This window comes from Leucopleurus acutus (assembly GCF_964270905.1).
Source record: "Leucopleurus acutus genome assembly, chromosome: 4".
NCBI lineage: Eukaryota > Metazoa > Chordata > Mammalia > Artiodactyla > Delphinidae > Leucopleurus > Leucopleurus acutus.
This window is the reverse complement of record NC_139146.1, coordinates 67,818,921-67,840,952: the sequence shown is the minus strand read 5'-3', so window position 1 is coordinate 67,840,952 and position 22,032 is coordinate 67,818,921. Positions and strand designations below refer to the sequence as shown.

Genomic DNA, 22,032 nt, shown 5'->3' with positions numbered 1-22,032 from the left:
TTAAATGTAAGACCAGACACTATACAACTCTTAGAGGAAAACATAGGAAAAACACTCTTTGACCTTAAACCACAGCAGGATCTTTTTTGACCCACCTCCTAGAGTAACGGAAATAAAAACAAAAATAAACAAATGGGAGTTAATTAAACTTAAAAGCTTTTGCACAGCTAAGGAAACCATAAACAATACAAAAAGACAACCCTCAGAATGGGAGAAAATATTTGCAAATGAAACAACAAACAAAGGTTTAATCTCCAAAATATACAAACAGCTCATAGAGCTCAATATCAAAAAAACAAACAATCCAGTTATGGGCGGAAAGCCTAAATAGTCATTTCACCAAGGAAGACATACAGATGTCCAAGAGGCACATGAAAAGTTGCTCAACATCACTAATTATTAGAGAAATGCAAATCAAAACTACAATGAGGTATCACCTCACACCAGTCAGAATGACCATCATCAAAAAATCTAGAAACAATAAATGCTGGAAAGGGTGTGGTGAAAGGGGAACCTTCCTGCACTGTTGGTGGGAATGTAAATTGATACAACCACTATGGAAAACAGTATGGAGGTTCCTTAAAAAACTAAAAATAGAACTTCCATATGACCCAGCAATCCCACTACTGGGCATATACCCTGAGAAAACCATAATTCAAAAAGAGCCATGTACCACAATGTTCATTTCAGCACTATTTACAATAGCCAGGACATGGAATCTACCTAAATGTCCATCAACAGATGAATGGATAAAGAAGTTGTGGCAATATATACAATGGAATATTACTCAGCCATAAGAAAAAATGAAATTGAGTTATTTGTAATGAGGTGGATGAACCTAGAGTCTGTCATACAGAGTGAAGTAAGTCAGAAAGAGAAAAACAAATACCATATACTAACGCATATGTATGGAATCTAAAAAAAAATGGTACTGATGAACCTAGTTGCAGGGCAGGAATAAAGAGGTAGACTTAGAGAATGGCCTTGAGGACGTGGGGCGGGAGGGAGAAGCTGGGGCAAAGTGAGAGTAGCATTGACATATATACACTACCAAATGTAAAATAGATAGCTAGTGGGAAGCTGCCGCATAGCACAGGGAGATCAGCTCGGTGCTGTGTGATAACTTAGAGGGGTGGGATAAGGAGGATGGGAGGGAGGCTCAAGAGGGAGGGGATATGGGGACATGTGTATGCATATGGCTGATTCTCTTTGTTGTGCAACAGAAACTAACACAGTGTTGTGAAGCAATTAGACTCCAATAAAGATTTATTAAAAAAATTACTATGACTAATAGGGGGTAAATATATAAGATAAAGAAAAATGCTCCAGCAGTTTTTTTCATTGCCACAAGTACACCCAGAGAATTAGAGAATTGGGAAGGCTCATTACGGTGGTCATCTGACTTCCTAAAACTTCTTTTTTTTCTTTTCCATTATGGTTTATCACAGGATATTCAATATAATTCCCTGTACTATATAATAGGACCTTGTCATTCATCCATCCTATATATAATCATTGGCATCTGCTAATCCCAAACTCCCATCCCTCCTCCTCCTCCCCCTCCCCCTACCTTGGCAACCACAGGTCTCTTCTCTATGTCTGATAGTATGTTTCTGTTTTGTAGATAAGTTCATTTGTGTCACATTTTAGATTTCATATATGAGTGATATCATATGGTATTTTTCTTTCTTTTTCTGACTTACTTTGCTTAATATGATAATCTCTAGGTCCATCCATGTAGCTGCAAATGGCATTATTTCCTTCTTTTTTATGGCTGACTAATATTCCATTGTATATATGTACCACATCTTCTTTATCCATTCATCTATCAATGGACATTTAGGTTGTGTCCATGCCTTGGCTATTGTGAATAGTGCTACTATGGACATTGGGGTACATGTATCTTTTCTAATTAGAATTTTGTCTGGATATATGTCCAGGAGTGGGATTGCTGGATCATATGGTAGTTCTATTTTTCATTTTTTAAGGAACCTCCATACTGTTCTCCATAGTGGCTGTGCCAATTTACATTCCTACCAACAGTGTAGGAGGGCCTATAACCCCTCTTTTTTTCTTTTTTTTTTTTTTTTGCGTTACGCGGGCCTCTCACTGATGTGGCCTCTCCCGTTGCGGAGCACAGGCTCCGGACGCGCAGGCTCAGCGGCCATGGCTCACGAGCCCAGCCACTCCGCGGCATGTGGGATCTTACCGGACCGGGGCACAATCCCGTGTCCCCTGCATCAGCAGGCGGACTCTCAACCACTGCGCCACCAGGGAAGCCCTAAAACCCCTCTTTTAAAAAAAGAAGAAGATGAAAAATCCTAGAAATAGGGAATGTAAATCACAGAAGGGCAAAAGGAATTCCCAGGACCAGAGCAGAGGGAGGTCCCAGGATAACACAGCCACAGGCCTGGGAGCCAAAATAAAAATTAAAAAAATTGTATGAACAGATAACATGAGATCCAACCTCTTACAAATGTTTAAGTGTACAGTATAGATAGTTCACTATAATCATTGTGTGTACAGCAGACCTCCAAAACTTAGTCATCTTATGTAACTAAACTTTATACCCATTGAACAGCAACTCCCCATTCTCAAAACTCTTAAAGGATTCAGATTCACTGAGGATGCTTTAACGTTTTATAGAGGGAGGAAAGCAGTCTCAAGGAAAGAATTGTGAAGAAAAGATAAGAGATAACAGCTATCTGATTGTTGCAGTATTGATACAATGCTGAGAAAAAAATATATGTTGGGCATTCCAATAGGTCTCAGACTGAGCTTAGAGAGGTCAATTTGCCTTCTGGTCTTTCTGTTTTCACTGGGGTTTTTTGTACAATTCCTTCACTCTAGAACTCACTGCTGCTTTCAACTCTTGGAGTTATTTATTTAGCTAGAATTGCATAATCTCCTTGGTTTCTGTAGTGTAAGTTTTCTGTCACCATCCAACTTGATATTTTTACTGCCCAGTCTGTCCAGGCTCTTTAATGTGCCTGTACTCATACATTTATTTTTTGCTTTTCACACATAATCATATGTTTTTATTTTACATAGGTGAAAGAAGGAAGGACAACCCTTTTCCTAAAGTCTGTTAAATAAAATGTTTACTAGCTTAAAGAGTGAACTCAAAAAGATGAAAATCATATTTGAACCTATATTCCCTAGTTGGTATCTTGCCTTTGAACAGGAATTCTGAATCTCATATTCTTTTATTAAGTTCTCTGGCCCATCACGTCTCTTTTCTCTGTTTCTCATTGCAATAAAAGCAAGCCATTTTAAAAACAAACCCTGCTGTGTATGCATAATAACAACCCTTTAGAAAAATCCCTTTTTAACAGATCATTAAATATTATTGTTTGTGAGGGAGTAAAAATCCAAGATTCCAGAACAAACACATTTTTATTCTTTTGTTTTAATTTTTCTATTAGGATACTTAAACAGAAAGTGCATGCTATTTCTAAAATAACCACCCCCCCCAAATAAAATCCACATGCAAGGAAACTGAATACCTCTTAATAAACAGACAAATAAACAAACAAATGAATAAAATCCTTCCCATATGGCCTAGAGATTTAGCTTGTGGATTAGAGGTGGACCTTCACCTAATTTGAAATTTTATATCTTGACGTAAGTTATCAAGTCAGAGCTGGCAAGCGCAGTAAAAATAAACATATCCTCCCTAGTTTTATTTCTAATTTCTAATATGATGATGTAGGCTTTGCTTTCCTCAGTAGTTGCAGTATCTATAAGTGGGGGAGACTCCAGTTGAATTTTATGAGGATAAATGAGTGAAAGGGCAGGACAATATATCAGTTAGAGTTGAGAGACACAAGGCTACAATAACTGCAGCCCAATTATTCCAATCCTAGACAAGATTTTTGTCTTTTCGGATGAAAAATTTGCATACATTGTATTTTTGGAGCGTACCAAACTTCTTATTTAGGGTTACTTTACAGTTTTCAATATACTTTGTAATTCTATCTTGAGACCTGATATGATGATCCTACTTAAGGAATGCATCATTTTATGGAAGTAGGAATAAGAGGTGGAAGTACAGATTCAAAGGCTACTCATTAAGATGTATTCTGGTGGTGGTGCAGTTCTCTGAAGATCCCTGTGGCTCTGCTCCCAGGTAATTACTTCCCCTGCTAGCAGCTGGCAGGAAACACAGGGCAAATATGAGAGATGACACTGATCGGTATTGACTCAGTAAAACTGTTGTAAAAATAATTAGCAACAGTGCCTTTGGTTAAACACTGAATGCAATTACTGTATTACAGTTATGGCAATGATTAGGAACTGTTTTCACAGAGAATATGAGTGAATAGTACAGGGATAATTGCTGGGGTAATTGAGAAATTTTCTTTCTAAGAAAGCTGAGTGGAACCTCTTCTTAAAGGCTGTGTTCACCTTTTATACTCAAAGAGTAAAACTCTGTAATGGACACAGGATTTCTTAGCCTATCACTATTTCCTGGGGCTTCTTTCAATACTGGTTTCTTGAATTCTACCTGAACTTCTTATGTCACCAAATAGGTCAAGTGTGATCATCTCAGCCTGGTCTATGTACCATTTATTGATCTTTGCTATCGTTTCCTTCATTTCTTTTTCATTTATTTCTGTTCTGATCTTTACGATTTCTTTCCTTCTGCTAAATTTGGGGGGTTTTTGTTCTTTCTCTAACTGATTTAGGTTTAAAGTTAGGTTGCTTATTTGAGATTTCCATTATAAAGTTTTTTTTCTAATTATATGCATGTTTTTGCTGTTGTAAACAAAAATGATAGAAATTGATAGAATTAAACCAATAAAGACAAACATTAACCATTCTCATTTGCTCTTTGATCTACAAAATCAGAATCTTCTGTGTTCTACGTGACCTTTAGCCTTTGCAGTGTTGCTTGCAAAGTATTTCACTGTTTATTAAAGGCACATGGAGCACCCAGTCATTCAAGCAAAGGAGCTGTGAGTCTTTAATCATTGATTTCACTTTTTTTTTATACTTCTCTAATGCTGACATACAGTCATAGTTGTACTAAAATCAATTATAATGTAAATCATAATTTCTAACTAAGTAGTGATCTTTACATATAGTTCTTATTATTAATTGTAGCTCTAGTTTAGCTCCTTGTTATGGAAATTTTTACCCTAAAAGGAATGCATATATTTGAATTTTTCATTCAAATTGTTTGTTTAAGTAAGTTTTATAACGTGAACAAAGAATGACCACCCCAGATCACTTTCACTGAACTACATAAAGTCAAAGCAGACTACTCATTTCTGTGAATCCTGTGTTCTCAGCACTTCATGAAGAGTTATTCAATATGCATCACACTGGGGGCATACTCTTTTAGTTATGCTGCCTATATTTAAAAAGTGCTATCTTCAAGCTTTTAATGAATAATCATTGATATATCTTGTAATTAAACATGGTTTTCCTAATGTATTCCCAGTGCAAATTCTCCCTTTACATAACCATATTGATTGATCTACATAGAAGGCGCTACCAGTACATCTTTTTATCTTGTAATAGTTTCACAAGTACCACCTCACAATCTTTTCATCTGTAAGGCTTTAATGTCAGAAAGGAAGATTGATGTTACTGCTGTTATTGAAATATTAGGTTTAGACTAAAGTGCACTATGAAGTGACATGAAAAGTTCAAGGCATCTCAACCCTGACAGAATCTACTCATTATTTAATTAGGCTCCAAAAGCTCTTAGCAAACACATCTGGCCTTTGTCAGAACCTTTCCTGATCAAGAGACACACATCATTGAAAGGTTCAGTCTTAAAGATGGCATATTATACAAATCTAATTCTGATATTTTGGAATATATTATAGAATTTGGCAAGTCATGAGTCCTGAGATAATTCCCTCATCCTCTCTGTTTCTTCTCTGCTATAATTCTACATCTTCTTATCTCTTTCTTAATTATTTTCACTCTGTAAAGTTTAAAGTGGAATTCACATTTAAATATATAATTTTCATTTAAACCGTACTTGTTTCTTGATCTGTGCCTATCCAGTTAATGTAAAAGAGCCTTTTTTATAGGTCTAAATTTACAAAAATATGTGTTTCAGAAGATATAACAACATAAGCATTTGTTTCAAAATGGGAAAATCTTACATTTGTTACAGATTTCCTGGTTAAAGTGTTTTGGTCCCAGTAATAATCTCAAGGAACTGAGTTAGAAAGCACAATCTGCATTTTTACACATTTAGACTTTTTAATTTGTTTTTTTTTTAAATAGACATGTTATAACATAATTGAATATTACAAATGATCTACAGAAATTATCATAGTCAAGTAGAGTTAGACACTTTTATCCCAAAATTTTCACAGATGTGCATCTGAGTTTAATCTTTTCAGGGCTTGAAATTCATGACTAGTTGTAGATCTAGTTTAGGATTTCATGGCTTTAACAATGTTTTCAGGGTTTTTGAGGCAATGCATCTCAGAGCCTAACTCAGCATAAGCTCTGAAGTCAGACATCTGCCTCTGACTCCTGTTTCTGCCACTTCCAAATGTGACCCATCAGGTAATATAACCTCTCTATGCCTCGCTTTCCTCATGTGTAAAATAGTCATAATAGGTGCTTCCTTTATAAAGTTATTGTGAGTTGTAGGTACAATGCTAGCATATTGCACTTAGCATGGTGCCTGGTCCATAGTAAGCATTCAATAAATGTTCAGTATCAGTACAACCTTTGACTCACTTGGTAAAATATGAACTAAGTATAAAACTGCCCTGCTTGTATTATTATGTTTGCTTCAGCTCATCCTTTACTAGTGACACACAGAAAAACATGACACACGGTGATGTGTTGCTATGGGATGGTGCGATACAGTTACTTTACTCCAAAACGTCATGATTTTTTAATTTAAGCACATTTACATAATAAAGCAATATCAACTTTGTGTGTGTGTATATCTTTGTGTTTGCTTTGCACCCCAGTCTCCTTCTTGAAACAGACCTTTTCCCCCAGGACTAAGGAATGGATGAGGATAGGTCTGGAACAATAGCAGTGCCTTCCCCACCCTGGTCACAGGTTTTAACACAGGGATGGGGGGCCCATGGTCCCGTAGTAGAATAAAAGTAAGTCCTTGACAGGCTTTCAGTTGTATATATTACTTTTGAAATGATTTGTTCATAAATACACACTGATTATGTATTTATTTCTGCCTAACTCATTCTAAATTTCCCCAACTTTTCTGACCAGTAACATAAAATATTTATTTATGCATTAAGCATTAAGCATCAGAGTTTTCCAATGACGAATACAACCATGTCACTCAACTTGCTTCAAGAAGAGAGATTTCAGTTATATTTCAAGACTGTTTGCATCTAATAAAATATCTAAACAGGTTTATAAAAAGGATTTTTCTGGTGAGATTAATATTTTATTCTGTCTAAAATACTTGTCCAACAGGTGGAACTGGCTAGAGGGATCACTGAGTCAGACACCCCCAACACTGTTAAGGCTTCCTTTCCTCTCTCATTCTCTTCTACTCTAGTTGGTGGCTGGGCACTTAGTCATCTGAAGTCACATCCAAGAGCGTTTCACCAGACATGTAAAGGTCTTCTCTTTCTTTCCCCCCATCAACAGTTTAAAATATCCCAGGGATTTCCTGCTATTGAACTACCCAGGTTGCTTGCCTCCTACCTGTCATCTTCGCCTTAGAATATGGGGCTGGGTGGGTAAGGTATTATGGTTGTCCCAGTCTAGGTTATAAATATACTCCTTGGGCTCGGAGTCTATTACATAGATGGTTAGGGGCGCCACATATATTTTCAGACACACATACACACACAGGCAATAAAGAATTTACTCCATATGTATAAGTATGATACAAAACAGAGATCAACCTATCATTTGCATAGGTGAAGAATTAAAGACAAAAATACACATGGTGTTTAGGATAATACTAATTATCTCTAATTTGGCTTGAATAGGTTGGTAATAGAAAATGAGTTTTGGAGTTTAAACTGGGACCATGTCATGGGAAGTCTTGTTTATGTGGTAAGAAATTTGGATTTGTTTTGAAAGCCATTATCATTTTCAGAGAACAGATACTATAAGAAGAGCTATGTTTCAGTGATATGTATCTAGGTTCTCAGCGTGGATAACAGGAGGTAGATATTAGAGATGAAAAAATCTCTAGAATGTCATTTCAGTAGATTCAGTAAGAGGTTAAAAGGTCATTACAAAAGATTAATGAGGATCATAATTGTGAGGGTGACAACTGAAATGAAGGAAATGATTGAGATGCTATCAAAGTGCACTCAGTAGGGTTAGGTAACTGTTCATATGAGGAAGGGATCAATAGAGGGGTAGGAACAGGAATAATGAAGATGACTAAGATTTCAAACCTATGAGATTCAGAAGACTGTTGTGCTTTTATAAAAAAGAAAAATAGAAGACGTTAGAGGAGGAACTGGTTTATAGGGGAAAGAATAGTGAGGTCATTCGTCATTTTTTGGCATATGGTGTTTGAAATTTAGATGTCCAGAAAGCAGTAAAATCTGGTGCTAGTATGTCAAAGAATGGTCAGGCGCTAGAGATGTGTATGGAATCAGTTATAGATGAGAGACAGTTTGTGATATATGTATATATATAATGTGTGTATGTAGAGTGGGGAAGGTGAGTGTGAGTGTGTGTGTGTGTGTTTGTGTGTTTGTGTGTGTGTGTGTGTGTAGAAAGAGAAGAGTGTATTGTGGGAACAGATGTGACATCATTAGGGAACTATAAAATTCATTATGCAAATAATAGTTGATTTACATAATTGGGGAAAACTTAGACTAGACATGATAACTGTTTTCCAAAATCTTAAGGGCTATTATTTGGAAAAGATACAGGATGGCATTTTGGCAGAGATTGCAAGAGATTGTGTTTTAGTCGAGAAACTAAGATCCTATAATTCAGATCCAATATCATCCATTATTAAGGATAATACCATGTTCACTTATATAAATGCCATAACTCAGCATTGACCAAGGGCCAGACATTAGACTAAATAGACTTGTGTTAGTTTCCAATGGCTGTTGTAACAAATTACCATAAATTTGGTGGCTTAAAACAACAGAAATTTATTGTCTCATAGTTCCAGAAGGGTGAAGGGCAAAATCATTTTCACCAGGCTGAAATCAAGGTGACAGCAGTGCCACACGGCCTCCAGAGGTTCCAGGGGAAAATTGCCCCTTCCAGCTTCTGGTGGTTGCCAGCATTCCTTGATTTGCAGCCAAATCACTCCAATCTCTGACTCTGTGACCACATTGCATCCTCCTCCTGTATGTGTATGAAATCTCCCTCTAACTCCTTCTTGCAAGGATACCTGTAATTAATTTAGCGTCCAACCGGAAAATCCAGAATAATTTCACCAACCCCAAATCCTTCATCACAACTGCTAAGACTTTGTCATATGAGGTGACATTTACAGGTTCCAAGGATTAGGACGGGATGTCTTTTCTGGGGCCACTTTTCAGCCTACTGTTAGGCTCTTCTTCATACATAGCCTTCCTTAAAGCAGTTCTAGGAGCAGTTCTAGCAGTTCTATTAAAACCATAGTTTTAATCCTTCTTAAGCAAAATTGGAAAATGAGTCTCAAAGAAACATTTTGGCACATAGCTAGTAGGTGTCAGAACTTTACTTCAAACACTGTCTTGCTGTTTTCAAAGGCTGAGCAGTTTTTCCTTGTCACACAACATGAAATTAAACCCTGCTGTAAACATTTATGTTTCCTTTTTCCATTCACTGTATAGCTGCTTCTATAACAGGTACGCTTTTATACATCTCAAAGGGAAAAGAGGTGGCACTCACATTAAACAGTATGGCAGCTGTAAGAAGTGTCATCTCGCTGGCCATTGTTGGAAGTACTTGGAAATGTTTATTGGTAGGAAGGCACTCAGATTCTGAAGAGATCTGACAAGCAAATCCCCTTAGCTATGACTTTCTGCCGGCAATCACTGCTGCTCCTGGGACCCAAGAGTATTAGCCTGGTTTTGTTTGTTTGTTTGTTTGTTTCCTTTTGTTTTGTTTTGTTTTTGCCTCCTCACAAACTCTGCTTCCTCTGTTGTCATCAGGTTTTTTCTTTTAGCAGTTTGTAACAGGCAAGGATAATTTACAACCAGCATGGTTTTTTGTTCATTTCAATTTGTTATACACAGCACACCCTAAGTGCACCCCAACCTATAGTTACAGGGCTCCTTTTTATCCTCCCACGGCCATCAGATGTGCTGTGGATACAACCTCTCAATCCTTGCCAAGCACCATGTAGGTATTAAGATCCACAAGTTACAGATATGGAACAAGCATGAGTGGGCTTGTGTTCACAAATTTGAAAGCTGGGTAAATTATCCCTCTTATACAGTATGTGCCTGTGATAAAGGAGGTCATTAGAAGATGGCTACTTCGGCACATGGGGAAAATGTCAGACATCCATCAATAATAAGGTGTGGTGAATTCAAATCTGGGAACCTGGGAATGAGCAGATCTTAATTTCAAGATTCAAAAGAAGCCAGGGCATCTTTCTGGAGTTCTTGTTTATTATTTTTATTTTTTAATACAAAATGGGTACATGTGCCACAGAATCTTAGCTCCCGTGACTGAATATGAAGACCAGTTTTAAATGTAGACTTCTTGCAAGGTGTTGGTAAACATTTTGCGTGTGACAGGGATTCTGAATGGACAAGTGAACACTTAATACCTTTTCTCCTAGGCATATTTATGTGCAAGCATCAGGTACAATCACATAAGTGATGTAGAATTCTCTGCACAACAAAGAAAAATGTCTTTCATTATTATATGTGGTTCCCCAAAACTTTTCACTTCTCTTTTGTAACCTGAAGGAGATAACATAGGGACTTTCTCGAAAGAATATTTTCACTTACTAGAGAGACTGTGAGGTCCTTCTTCTAGATCACTGCTAAAAGTTCATATCTTCACCCTTATTTTTTGTTTGTTTTTGTTATACCCTATGCGCTTAGTTATACTTGGGTTTATCTCTTTTAGTTAAAACAAAACAAAACAAAACTTCTTTGGGGATAAAAAATTCCCTATGTGCTTAGACATTCTTTTGTAGATTATACTAATTTCACTTTATTCAGTTCAATAGTTACTGAATAATTATGAGCCTTGTCATGAGGGTGGAGCTCCAGGAAATACAAAGATAAAATAAAATCTCTGTTCAATAATGACTAACAGAGATTGTATGAGTGTTTGTGTGTGTGTCTTGTGGGGCAGAACTCAGGGATGCAAGTTAAAATTAGTATAAAAATAACTATTATTTGAGACAAGATAAGCTCAATACTTGGTAGACTCAAACAAAGTGCAGTGGGTCATTAGAGATCAAGAAATCACATCCAAACGTGAGAATGGAAGGTTTGATGCTGAAAGCACCATTTGGAGCAGGCTTTGAAAGTGTTACTGTCCTTTGGAGCAAGGAAGGTATACAATCCAGAAGGAGGGAAATAGCATGGATAAAGCAAGGCATTTACCAGGAACAATAAGTGTATTTTGGCTGATATATGGGGAACATTACAAGATAGGCTGCAATAATCATTTGGGTCACACTGAGGACAGTTTTCAGTGCCAAAATGTGGCACAGAGTTTTTATTCTATGTGCAAAGGAACTATTTAGAAGGTTTCTGTACATGGAATTAGACTTTAGGAATATTTATTTAGCAATGATGTAGGGAATAGTTTGAAATCAAACTAAAATGGAGTCAGAGAACTGGTTAAGAGACAGTAGGAAATAATGAGAAACCAGTTATAAGTGGTGAAAATGGGAATAGAAATGAAGGGGTAGATTCAAGTGCCAGTGTAAGAGTAGAATTAAAAACACTTGGAAAATAATTGGACATAAAAGATGAATCCATTGGGTAGTCAAAGGTGACTTGGGTATAATCTATAGAAATAACTAACAGGAAGATACAGATTTATAGAATGGGAGGAAGGCGATAAGATTACTTTTAAAACTTCCTCCAAAATACGTTCCATTAAATGTATATTTTCTCGTATATTTTTTCCTAGTGCTACATTACTTTTTCTTATTCACTTATTAGTATCTTTGATTCAATGATTAAACAAATCGGCCTCTTGAACTGAGTGATACAAGGAAACTTAAGACACAGTCTCTGACCTCATGGAAATTACAGTTGACCCTTGAACAACATGGGTTCCAACTGTGTGGGTCTACTTATATGCAAATTTTTTCAATAGTAAATACTACAGTACTACACGATCCACGGTTGGTTGAATCTGAGGATACAGAACCATAAATACGGAGGAGCCACAGGTATGGAGGGCTGACTGTAACTTATACTCAGATTGTTCACTGCACAGAGGGTGTCCCTAACCTCCATGTTGTTCAAGGGTCAACTGTATAACCCTTTTGAGGAAGATAGGACACTGGATATGTGACTTTGGAATGGACATTTGTGTGTGGATTATGGGAGCATCATTACTACTCAATGGTCATTTAGATGAATATTTAGTAACATAAAAGGTAGTGAATGCTAAGTACCAAACAAATGATATAGTCAGTAGTAGATACTATAGAAATTCAGTCAGTAGTAGATACTATAAAAATTCAAAGGAGTGAAGATCATTTTCATTTTATTAATTTGGTTAAGCAATTACTCTGATGAAGGATTCATGATAGGCTACAAAGGCACAGCTTCTGTCTTCAAGGCATTTACAATTTAAGGACAGGGAGATACACTGTAAATAAAAAGATAGAGTAAAAAGTTAACAGGTACAAGAAGAATCAGAAGAGTGGGTTAGTGGCCAATCATGTCAGTGTGGAAGAAGGAATACCACAAAATGTTTCTCTTTTCAAATTACCCTTCTTTACTTTTCTTTCCTATTCACTTTCATTCATAGAAGTGGTCAAGTAATGATAATAGAGATTATAAAAAACATAAAGAAATGAGTTTAATTTTTCTCATATAAAAATTAGTTTTTAAGTGGTGGGGGGGTGGTGGTGGTGGGATGAACTGGGAGATTGGGATTGACAGATATACACTAATATGTATAAAATAGATAACTAACAAAAAAACTTAAAAAATAATAAAAATAATAAAAAAATTTAAAAAATAAATAAATAAAAATTAGTTTTTATTCATTCAAATAGCCTTTTTACTCTAAGATGAATGCATCTCCCATATGATCTTTAAATTTCAATTTAGTTTTCAATACTTCAGCTAAGGGGGGAATCACAGAGACAGAGGAGGGCTGACTATAGTTTATATGCAGATTTTAACTGATGAATTAAAAATGATCCCCTTTCCTTAGCTTATTCCAATCACCATTTACTCCTGCTCTCTCCTTCGTGTCCCATTCACACTTTAGATATAGCTGCATTACTGTGCTTGTCACACTAAGCCTGGACTACTTGATTCCAGGGACTCTGTGTGTGTGTGTGTGTGTGTGTGTGTGTGTGTGTGTGATGTGTGTGTGTGTGCGTGTCCTTCCTCTTGAAACTAACACTGTGAGGCCTGGTACATAGTAGCTGCTCAACAAATGTTTATCAAATTGAAATGGACTTTTTCCCTTTTTGACTAAACTGCTTAATACTTAGAGGCATGTGGTGCTAATATTTAAGACAGATTGGTTCATTCTGTTCAAGTACCACGTAACCATTCACACACCATTGAGTTTAGTACTATTAAAGGGTAATTTCCCTTCTGGGAATTGTGCCTGTGGAAGACACATTTTACATATTCAGTCTTTTTTATCATCACTAGTCAGGTAAAGAGATTAAAATAAAAGGTTTTTTCAAGTGTGCGGTTATCCACATAGACCTTACTTGGAAATCCCTGTGTATTCTGAGAAAAAATAAAGAAGTACTAGTACTGAATGTGTCTACACCCAGCACTACCCAGTAGTCACATGCCTTTTTTAAAGATAAAAATATTAATGATTAATTTCTGTATGACACTATTCACCCAAATGACTTAGAAAAGCTATCATTTCCTCCTTTTTCTATCAGTATAATAAAACCCAATGTAATTAATTGAAAACCCCATTTTGCCCAGTTTTACAAGTTTTGGCCCACTGTGATACCTTCAATGTAGTATATTTTGTTTAATGTAATGTTTTTACTATTACTTTTAATTCACACATTTTAATAACTCAAAAGAGAGCATTTGTGTTTTATTTTCTCAAATAAGTTCCTTTTTGGACATGAGAATTCAATACTTAATAGCCTCTCAAATCACTTATAGAGAACTTTATAGCAAAATTGCTTTGACATCTATTATCTCCTTTCTTATTATGGCTATATGACTAGGAATTACTATTCTTGTTTTTGTTTTTGTTTTTGTTTTTGCGGTACACGGGCCTCTCACTGTTGTGGCCTCTCCCGTTGCGGAGCACAGGCCCCGGACGCGCAGGCCCAGCGGCCATGGCCCACGGGCCCAGCCGCTCCGTGGCACGTGGGATCCTCCCGGACCGGGGCACGAACCCGTGTCCCCTGCATCGGCAGGCGGACTATCAACCACTGTTCCACCAGGGAAGCCATGGAATTACTATTCTTATTTCATTTTTAATAGACTAAAAAAAACTCAGGCTTAGAGAAGTAAGTGACTTGCCTGAAATTCATATGTTCATGGGTTCTATGTGTGGACCAAAATTAGAATGGAAATATTTGGATTCCTCATTCAGTACTGTCAATATTCAGATAAACGGCTATGCCATACTATAGCCAAATAGCACTGGATGTTTATTCTGTATAATAATAATAATAACACTGTGAGCATTTATACTTGCCGGGCACATCCTGAGTACTTCACATATGCTAGCTCACTGAATCCTTGCTGCAACTCAGTGAAGTTTAAACATGAGAAAACAGAGGCCCAAAGAAAGTAAGTAACCTGGCCAAAACAGCACACCTAGTAAGTCCTTGAACTAGGATGTGAGCTCAGCCAATCTGCACTGTGTTGCCTTAAGCATCATTCTCATTGCTGGCGTTTCAGTGACAAGGATAGATTTAATGAAACAAATGTAAGTTGATAATCTCTTATAGAACTACCCTTCCTATCAATGAACGTGGAAGAAAGTTATCCTTGAACCCTGTAATTCTGTGAAGTACTGAAGTTGAAATTGAATTTGTTTCTCCATTCTAAGAGGTAATTTCTATTAGCGGGGACTCTTTCATGTTTTATATTTAATATTTGATTAGAATTTTATTACATGGAAAAGTCTTTCCTATTCATTATGTAATTTAGAATTATAGAACTTTATAACATAAATGAATCTAGGGTCCAAGCCAAAAATTTTAACCAGCAAGACCAAATATTAGAGAGGTGATATGACCAGCACAAAGTACTTGCCTAGAGAGGCTGAGACAAGCTCAGACTCAGATCTTCCAAGGCTTTTCCCACAGTGAAGAAAGGTGTGAGCATAATAAAGGAACAGAATGTATGTTACGTGTGTGTGCATGTGTGTACTGACTGTTCTTTTAACAATTAGTTGTGGAGCAGCATGACCTAGGTAGCTGGCTTGCAGGTCTCCTAGGTAAGGCTATAAATCCCCCTGAAAGACAATCAACTCCTGGATGAAAATCCTAGTCTATTTAATGGCACATAGCCAAATGAAAAGTGGAAGATTTAATTTTCCAAATACTTTTTGGAAAGTTTCTAGCTGCACATATATATTGGACTTTTAAATAACTAATTCCTTTTTAAAATTAAATCTTAAATAGGTGTGAGATTTGCTTGTTCACTGATTTGTTGCCTATTCTAATAATTATTCATTAGTCTCTTTATGTGATGGAAGAAAGCCCAGCTGATTAAGCCACCAAATCATACTTCATTTTCTTTTCTTATGCTGTCTGATTGGTGCTGCAACTCAGAGGGCAAAATGCTTTTAGGAAGGTCACTTAGATATATATTTGATTATATTATTATCGGAAGAAACACAGAGAAGTTTCTGACCATCATGCTGTTCCCATATATACAGGACTTAGTGCTATTTAAATTATTATTCATGTTGTGCTAAGGCATTTCAAGCGGCTTTGGATCATTGAATGGAATGACGTAAAGTGTTAAACTATCCCTGGAAGCCTACAATTAGCAGGCATCCACAGAAAACTAAGCAACCAGAGTAAATGATTATTTCCTCTTAATTCATTTATTTTTCTTACATTTCATGTCATAAAAAACACATAAATCATTTTATTGTTATATCTTTGTCCCAATTTCAATCCACTGTTATCAGTAGTGATTTAAAGTATGCTTAATCAAATAGCATTTATAATATATAATATATTATGCTTCATCAAAAATTCTGACATAAATCAAAAGGAGACTATTGCCCTTAATGATTTATACAAAGAACTATCATAGTATTCTATACATTCAAAAGTGGGTTCTTGGGCTTCCCTGGTGGTGCAGTGGTTGAGAGTCCGCCTGCCGATGCGGGGGACACGGGTTTGTGCCCCGGTCCGGGAAGATTCCACATGCCGCGGAGCGGCTGGGCCCGTGAGCCATAGCCGCTGAGCCTGCGCGTCTGGAGCCTGTGCTCAGCAACAGGAGAGGCCACAACAGTGAGAGGCCCGCGTACCGAAGAAAAAAAAAAAAAGTGGGTTCTTCAAAAAATTAAAAATAGAACTAACATATGATCCAGCAATTCCACTCCTAGATATTTACCCAAAGAAAATGAAAATACTAACTAGAAAAGATGCATGCACCTCTATATTCATTGCAGCATTATTTGCAATAGCCAAGATGGGGAAGGAATCTAAGTGCCAATCAATACATGAATGGCTAAAGAAGATGTGGTATATATATATGAAATAGGTGAGGGAGATTAAGAGGTACAAACTTCCAGTTGCAAAATAAATGACTCACAGGTATGAAATGTACAATGTGGGGAATATAGTCAATAACTATGTAATATCTTTGTATGGTGACATAAATAGACTTATTGTGGTGACTACTTTGGAATGTAGAGAAATATTAAATCACTATGTTGTGTAGCAGGAACTAACATAGCTCTGTAGACCAATTACACTTCAAAAACAAACCAAAAATTGTGGACAAAATTAAGTTATGCATTTTCTCTTAAGTAAACATCTGAACCTATTTGGTCTCTTGATTGGGAGTCCATCTTGCCAAAGATAACTTAAGAAGTAGGAGGGATGAGAAATAAAAGTGTAAATTTATTAATTCTTGTTAATATCTGTACCTATTCCAAGTTCTTTTTTGGAAAAAAAAAAAGGTGATTTTAAGACCATAGAAAATTCGGGTTCCCACCTCCATTTTTTTTCATAGAGTTTAAAGTCTATAGTGGAAGATATTCTACAGTGCAGCATGCATTTTAAACACTTTATGTTATAAAATACCATAAAATAGTCTGTGAACTTCACTGGAGCACCCATTATGTGCTTCCTTTAGATCCCAGCACAGTGCCTAGAACGTAGTGGTGCTCAATAAAATTCTGTTGGCTAAACTGATCAATGCCTTCTTCAAAGAAGTCTTCCTTGAGATTCCATCTTATACTACAAACAAGAGCAATCCATTTCCATCATACATATGTTGCATCCTACTGTATTGTGGAGTCTGCATTTGCTTGTGTGTATTTTGGGGAGGGGATGGGGAAGAGTCTTATTTCCATGAATAAATTATAATGCCATTAGGCATAATAACTGTATATATGTAATTTATTTAGTTAACACATGGACTTTATATAGCTCTGTATATAAACAGCTAGCCTAGCTCATTAAACAGTTTTTCCCCAGTGAATAAAAACAGAATGAACCATTTGCTTTGGAGGTACCTAGTATCCTCTTTCTGTACTGTCTTCCTCTCTGATGTTATTACTTTTCTGCCTGGGTATCTTTATCTAATGCTCTATTCCCCTGCCTATTAACAGGAAAAAAATTCTCATCAATCATTTATCCTTAAACATAAATTGGTTTTCCCAGGTATTTGCAATTTAATCCTTTAGTCATTATTGGGAATGAAAATCTTAGATTCCTCTATGGAGATTTCTGGTTAAAGAAATGCAGAAGATTGACAGAAAGGGTAAAAACCATTTATTTATATCCTACATTTTACTAGGCTGGTGGGCATCATGCCAGCTTGGGATCACATTCTGCCATTAAGATAATTAGATAAGCAGATGCTATACCTCCTTCACCACTCTGACCTCCATATAAATACATACACACAAACCCTTCAGCAAACTTAAAACCTTCAGAGATGGGACTGAACATATGTACATTTTTTAAAAAATTACAATGATATATTCTCAATGTTGAGAATTACTGTACTAGGCCCTTTTGTATGGTATTTTATTTAATCTCAAAATAACCCTATGAGGGAAGTACTACTACTACCATTTTATAGATAAGGAAATTGAGACTTAGGGAAGCTAAGTATCTTGCTCAAGGCCACAAGACTATTTGCCAGAGAGCTGGAATTTGATTCCCATTCAGTAAGACTTCAAACTCACTCCCTTTTCAATATTATTGCCACTAAAACCTGATGCCACTAAAAAAAAAACTGATCCTACAAATAACACCCTTCTAGTCAATGGATGGTTAATGACTGGTATGGGTCTATCAGTCAAGGTCCCAGAAGACAGAGAAGGCATATCCAGTTGAGTAATTTGAGCACAGTTGAATATTGTCAGTTTGTAACAGTGTAGGCAATACCTTCATGCCAGTTACAGTGGAAATGGTTGATACCTGTAGGCCTGAAGATGTGAGCCTAGTTTAATGGAATCCAGAAAGAGGGGTGGCAGAGGGAGGGGAGGAAGGTGAGAGAAGTGGAGAGAGCTGCCAGACAGGGCTGTGCCTTTTGGTCCAAAGATGAGACCAGATCACAGAAATCCTGGGGGTGAGGTCAGGTAGTGCATGATCTTGCCAGTCTTTATCACTGGCTGAATCCAACTGAAAACCACAAGGCAGGGGAGCCTAAGGACATGGTTTGTGCCCATATGAGCCACTAAAGACAGTGGAGGGTACAGAATGGATGTGGGTAAGTCAGCAAGGAGTATTAGGAAGTGTATCTTCTCCACCCCCATCCCTCAGATTCACCCCCTTTCTCTCTTACCATAAATGAAAATGGCAGAGACTTAAAGGAAACAACTGTTTGTGTCTGTTTTCTTTAATCCATGGTTGCAAATGCTTCTGAAATGTATTAGTGCACTTTCTTACTAAGCTTTCATAAGCATCTGCATTTGTTCTGCTTTTACTGTATTGTGGACAAAGGAAGTATGAAATATTGGTTAACACTGTCTCTCAAATAAGTACACATTCTTTAAAGCTTTTTGGATTTTTTGTATGTTTTTGGTTAGGTTAATTCAGATATAGTTTACATACAGAAAAACCCATCCATTTTAGCTCTGCAATTCTGTGTTTTCACAAATGTATACAGTCCTGTATTTAACTCTACAGTCAAGATATAGAATATTTTCATCACTCCAAAAGGTTCTAAAGCTTTTAAAAATCTTTAATCCCACTCAACTAAATGTCTGGTATCAATGTTTTTTTCTTCTGATTTTAAATAGGAAAATTGGTGATAACATCCAACAGTGGGTAGTACTTAGTTAAGTGCTATTATGAAAAGTATTTTTGTTGGTTTGTTTCCCCACCTTCTGACTTATATAAACTATTCATATTGGTTATTAACTCAATTCATGTATGTTAGACTGAGGAAAGGCTCATAATCTTGACTGCATGTTGAAATCACCTGAATTTATTAAATGACCTGATGGTCAGGTAGCATTTCATTAAAGCAGGATGTCTGGGGTTAAGACCAAGGCATCAATAATCTAAGCTTTCCAAGTAATTCCATATGTGGCTAAAGTTGAAACCTCTGAATTAGATCAGTTGTTCTCAATTCTGGATGCACAGCAGGATCCCCTAGGCAATTGCTTAAAATATTGATGCTTTTCCCTTCAATTCTGATTTATATAACTTGTTCATAAAAGTTGACTACAAGAAAAAAATAAGATTTGGGTAACTTATATTTCTGAATGGTTGGGCTCCAGTTAAATCAAGGTTTTATTATAGTTCTGGATATGTGGTGGTATTCAATAAATGTTAGATGGAGGTCCTAATCCCACAGCAGAGTCAAAGAGAATAATATATGCTGCCTCTTGGAAATAAACTGTTTGTGTATTTGAAATAATTGTCTTGGCAAACTATCACTTTCTGAAAATTGTCCTCCTAGGTAATTTACCTCAAATGGTAAGCCTTTTAATTTAAGAGAATACTATATTTCAACCCTATTTTTCAGCATAATATTAGGCACATATATATTTTACATCACTTTCATAATTCTCTCCAAGGAAATAGACAGGAAGCAAGATTAAGAGATGGAGGATAAGATTTAAACCAGCCTCTCTCTTAGAAGCACAAATGATGCTATTGCACTTGTGGGCCTGGAGAATGCTGCTACTTTGTAAAATAGAGCAATGGTACTTGCTGCTTTTTTTTTTTTTTTTTTTTAGCGGTACGCGGGCCTCTCACTGTTGTGGCCTCTCCCGTTGCGGAGCACAGGCTCCGGACGCGCAGTCTCAGCGGCCATGGCTCACGGGCCCAGCCGCTCCGCGGCATGTGCGATCTTCCCGGACCGGGGCACAAACCCGTGTCCCCTGCATCGGCAGGCGGACTCTAAACCACTGCGCCACCAGGGAAGCCCACTTTCTGCTTTTATAATGGTGAAATATATATGCAAAGGACAACTAATGCCATTCGCTAAAACAGAACTGAACTGTCTAGTGAAATAGTTATGGGACTAGCAAAATATTTATATATGATATCTTTTTCAGATTTCAGGAACTAGTAACTGAAATAACAAGAATCTCTTTTGGCATAAAGTTACTGAAAATCTTTTATGGCATAAATGCTCATCAAGCAAACCTTCCGAATTTTATTGTTATAAATAATTAATCACCATGTTGCATGTTTCAATATACATTAACAACACCAGGTGTTGTATTTAATCCTTCAAATATAAACTAGTGCAACAAACAGCATTTTTCTTAAATGTTCTTGGTTTAATATAAAAAATATAAAGCTTGCTTAATTTGACCTTCCCACTTCTTACTCAGTTTTCCTACTCCTTTTTTCCTTTTCAGGACCATCTCAGAAAATAGTGTCACCTAAACAAGAGCATGAAGATAGGAAACATGACAAAGTCACAGATAAAGGAAGTGAGAGTGGGACTTCCTGTAATGAGCTCTCCACTTCCAGTTGTGACAGCCACTCAGAGGCAAGCACTCCCCAGGACAACCCACCCAGTGCCCAGCAGGCGACAGCTCACCAACCTAACACCTTAACATTGGATCGTCCTTCCAAAAAAGCACCTGTGCAATGGATGCCCCCACCAGACAAACGCAGAAACAGTGAACTCTTTCAGACACTCATCAGCAAATCCCGGGAAACCAATCTTTCCAAAAAGAAAGTCTGTGAGAAGCTAAGTGTGGAAGAAGAAATGAAAAAGTGTATTCAGGATTTTAAAAAAATCCACATTCCAGATTATTTTCCAGAGCGCAAACGCCAGTGGCAGTCTGAACTGTTACAGAAGTATGGGTTATAGTAATTATCACATTCCTGCAGTATTTCAATGACGTTCAGTGTTTACTATGGTGTCACCACCTGACTGTGTACTAACAATGGTCAGTGTGATTCTTGCTGCTCTTCCTTTTTGTGAACAGTGGATGTGGGACAGTATTTTCTTTCATTCTTTTTGTTGTTGTTGTTGTTTTTAGAAATATGATTTTTAAAAAAGAAAACTCGTAAATGTTGAATCAAATGGTGTTCCTGATTCAAACCGTTTTGCAAGAATGAAAGCAAAATGTGCATGACCAAGAAGCTTAGAATCTTGATTTTTGAACTGTGGTCATGTTTGTCATTTTGTAACTCACCAAAAACAAAATCATCGTATCACTCCAAGCAAAGTGACAATATGGATGAAGCCACATCAAGTAAAATGTTAGATCACGGTTTGGGGACCCAAATCCAAAACTGTTTAAATGTTAATGCAATAAAACAAGTATTATGTTTGCATGAGCACAATGTTACAA

General features: G+C 36.7%; 1 protein-coding gene across 1 annotated transcript in view; it reads left to right on the top strand.

Annotated features, from left to right (window-relative positions):
• KCTD8 (potassium channel tetramerization domain containing 8) overlaps positions 1-21,545 on the top strand; it is a gene marked incomplete at both ends in the record, with an annotated part of 248,532 nt that extends 226,987 nt beyond the window's left edge. The window contains one exon of the mRNA XM_082838554.1: positions 21,085-21,545. Within this exon, the coding sequence (XP_082694680.1) occupies positions 21,085-21,545 (461 nt within the window). The remainder of the gene's footprint in view (positions 1-21,084) is intronic.
• Positions 21,546-22,032: the final 487 nt, after the last annotated feature.